The following is a 3,500-nucleotide window of genomic DNA, read 5'->3' as shown; positions in this document are numbered from 1 at the left end:
TGACCAAAATCATGGGGTGTGGGGCCCACCCAAAACCGGCCCCAAAAAAATATATTTTATTTTATTTTTATTTTTTATTTTTTTTATTTTATACTTTATAAAATATATAAACACCCCATCTTTCATAAACCATTTTATAAAAGAACACATAGTTAAATAATCATTCCAATAATAATTATTTGAATAAATAAATTAACCAATTAATTTATTTAACACTTTCAAGTAGGTATTCAGAAACCCGATTTTCTGAATGTATCGTGTTCTGTATTTGTCTCATAGATTTTCTTATCTTAACAAATACATTATTGGTGTGTGTCTAACTCGTTATTGGGTATGACCCGACTTGGATCAAACACAACTAGCCACATTAACCTAATTATATGTCTCGGGCATACGGTATTCCAACAGAATTAAACTGACTAATATTATAGTGCTGTAGTTTATATATATATATATATATATATATATATATATATATATATATATATATATATATATATATATATATATATTTACTTTTGAGTTGGGAGTCTCATCGTAAGCAACCTTTCTATCCTTAGGGATAGAGGTAAGGTTTGTCTACATCTCACCCTCCCCAGACCCTACTTATGATAGCTTTGGTTACTTGTGGGAAATACTTGGTATGATTGATTGATTGATTGATTGATTTGTCTCATCAAATGTATGTTATTGTATATAGCTGAGTAGGGCTGATGTATCCTGTATACCCGTACATGATAAGACACGAATACGAAATCTGTATACCTATACATGACACAAACACTTATCGTGTGCTTGTATCCCAAACACGAATACGAACCTGTTACTTACTACCTGGTATACATGAAAAAACATGATAATACATGATAAACTATATAGATCTGAAAACTAGATGAAAATAATAGTAGGTAGTAAATTGGATTCAAAGTAGAAAGATTACTAACTTACTAAATAGGGTTAACGATGAGGCAACAAGCTGTGACGACCGGGGGAAGCACCGGTGGCTGCGGGGCCGGAGTTCAGAGGCGGTGCTGATGGCAGGAGCTCAGAGGAGGAGCTGATGGCCGAAGAGGGGCTGATGGCAGGCCAGGGAATGTCGTGAGTGGTGACGGCTGAGTATGTTTTAGAAATTTAGAGTTAGGATAATTTAAATATATATATATATATATATATATATTTAATTATAAAAATCTAACCAGGTATTTAACATGTACTTAACAGGTAAACATGTATTTTATATGTTTAGACACGAAAATTAACATAAATTCGTGTCTACCTATTTAGTACACGAAACCTGTTAAAGCCTATATGCTAATTGTTAAAGTCATGTAGGTACATTTCATATATTCATGTCTCATGTATAAATTGTCAGCCCTATAGATGAGGCCGTGTTAACTTATAGTGTTGTTCCTTTCACGTTCCATATATAATGAAGTGAACATAATATAACGTGTGTTTCATTGTTTCACTTGATGGTCATATTAATTAACTATGCATAAAGTGTCAAAAAAATTTGAGGTTTGTTCAATTACAGGAATTTCTTCCGATAAGGTTTGTTATTTTTTTTTTACAACTAGACCAGTAACATTTTCCACTTCTTATCAATTATGTCTAATTTGCTAACTCATTTATTTCTTTTATTTGAGAATTTCGGCTTTTAGAATTACAGCAAGATAAGAGTTTATTTTGTGGAAAGGGAAGCATGCACGTAAGTGAAATATATGCGGAGAGATGTGATGACACGTGTACTTCAATGTCTCTATAAAAGAGACATCCAAATTTGGGTTATGCACAATTTATGTTAAAAAAAGCACGTGATTCGATTTTACTCAATAGAAAATATTCATAAAGCAGAGCTAATATCACCAAAAAGAATGAGACAGAATTGTAACAAAAGTTCAGTGAGGAAAGGTGCATGGACTGCTGAGGAAGATATGCTTCTCAAGAACTGTATTGAGAAATTTGGTGAAGGCAAATGGCACCTTGTTCCTCTCAGAGCAGGTTATTTGAACATAATTGTGTTCCGAATGTATCATCATTTATTCGGGTATTTATATGAGAAAAAGAAAGCTAATTTTTCGGTGTTTTATAGGATTAAACCGGTGCAGAAAGAGTTGTAGGCTGCGATGGTTGAATTATCTAAGACCGAATATAAAGAGAGGAGATTTTGGGGAGGATGAAGTTGACCTAATGCTTAGGCTTCACAAGCTTCTAGGTAACAGGTGAGTAATTTTTTTTTTTATTTTTCTTTAAATCTATAGAAAACATTCTACACTCGCATGAAAAAACCCAATATATGTATTCAGACGTTGTATGTGCCTTTTTTTCTATTCATTTTCGTAAATGTATAAGAGAAAATAAAGAGATGATATTTAGAACTTACGAGATTAATCTAGGATTTTAACTTCAGATGGTCATTGATTGCGGGAAGAATACCGGGAAGAACGGCTAATGATGTAAAAAAATATTGGAACACACATCTTAGATCTCGTCACAAACAACAAAAGGGACAGCTTAAACATAAAGATGGTGAAGAATCAGAGCATGCAATGGTCACAATTGTTAAGCCTCAACCATGTACCATTTCCAAAGCTTTAAATTTGAGCCCATACATTACATCTCAAGGCACCCATAACTTGTTATCATCATCAAGTATCGAATGTATCGGTGGTGCCTTTAATATCTCCCCAGGCGTTGTCTCCTCACCCACATTAACTGTTGACAAGATGAACGAGTATTTGGACGAGTTATTTGACGACCTGAAGAAGGAAATTGATGATCAAGTTTGCTGGTCTTCCAGAGGGTTTTCAGCGGAGAGGGACACTTTAGAGGATGTTGAACAAGTTGATGGTCACAACAGTTTGTTTGATTTTCCATTAGACGACGTAGTCATGTTGGGCCTTCTTGATTAAGAGCATTTATGGTTTTTATCATTAGTGTTTCTAATTATTCGATTATAAATAAAGGCTGCTATCTATCAGGCGTCACTTTGAAATGTTTGTAGTCCCTGAAGAACGAACAATAAAATTGACACTTTGATGGTTTCAGAAGCATTTAAACCCTACCAGAAGTTCAAAAGTCTGTATCATTATTGTTTGTTAATTAGTGTAACTATTTTCTTTTAAACGGCAGAGGATCTCACGTGTAAGCCTACTTTTTCGAGGCTGTATTCAAGGTCGACTCCTCAACCGTCATGAGACCTTGCCATTCTCATGCGCTGGAACCGGATGGAATCCGTAAACACTTGCCTACTGTCGGGTTCAAACCAGGGATTAATGCAACTAATATATGGTGTGAAACTATGCAAGTCATGTGTCTTATTAGTCGTCAATTGTATGTATTAACCACAACCGGAGATAATTTGGATCTTAAACTTATAAGGAAAGCATATGTTACACTTTCCGTGACTTTTGGTCCTATTCTGGATAGAAATGGTTGATGTTTGGGAATAGTTTTTATTAAGTGGGGTTTTCTGTAGCTTTTCTAACAAATCTTATTGT

The 3,500-nt window shown here is 34.3% G+C and overlaps 1 protein-coding gene across 1 annotated transcript; it reads left to right on the top strand.

The window, feature by feature from the left end:
- The first annotated feature begins 1,824 nt into the window (after positions 1-1,824).
- Positions 1,825-2,984, top strand: LOC143602507 (transcription factor MYB90-like). The gene is made up of 3 exons (XM_077079587.1): positions 1,825-2,001; positions 2,093-2,222; positions 2,411-2,984. Exons 1-3 carry the CDS (start codon positions 1,875-1,877, stop codon positions 2,910-2,912), a joined length of 759 nt encoding a protein of 252 aa, XP_076935702.1. The 5' UTR covers positions 1,825-1,874; the 3' UTR covers positions 2,913-2,984.
- The last annotated feature ends 516 nt before the right edge of the window (positions 2,985-3,500 follow it).

This window comes from Bidens hawaiensis, unplaced genomic scaffold (assembly GCF_021521415.1).
Source record: "Bidens hawaiensis isolate Kalapana, Puna unplaced genomic scaffold, B.hawaiensis_p1.1 tig00059050_1, whole genome shotgun sequence".
Lineage (NCBI taxonomy): Eukaryota > Viridiplantae > Streptophyta > Magnoliopsida > Asterales > Asteraceae > Bidens > Bidens hawaiensis.
The sequence above is the reverse complement of the archived record's forward strand: the minus strand, read 5'-3'. Positions and strand labels throughout refer to the sequence as shown.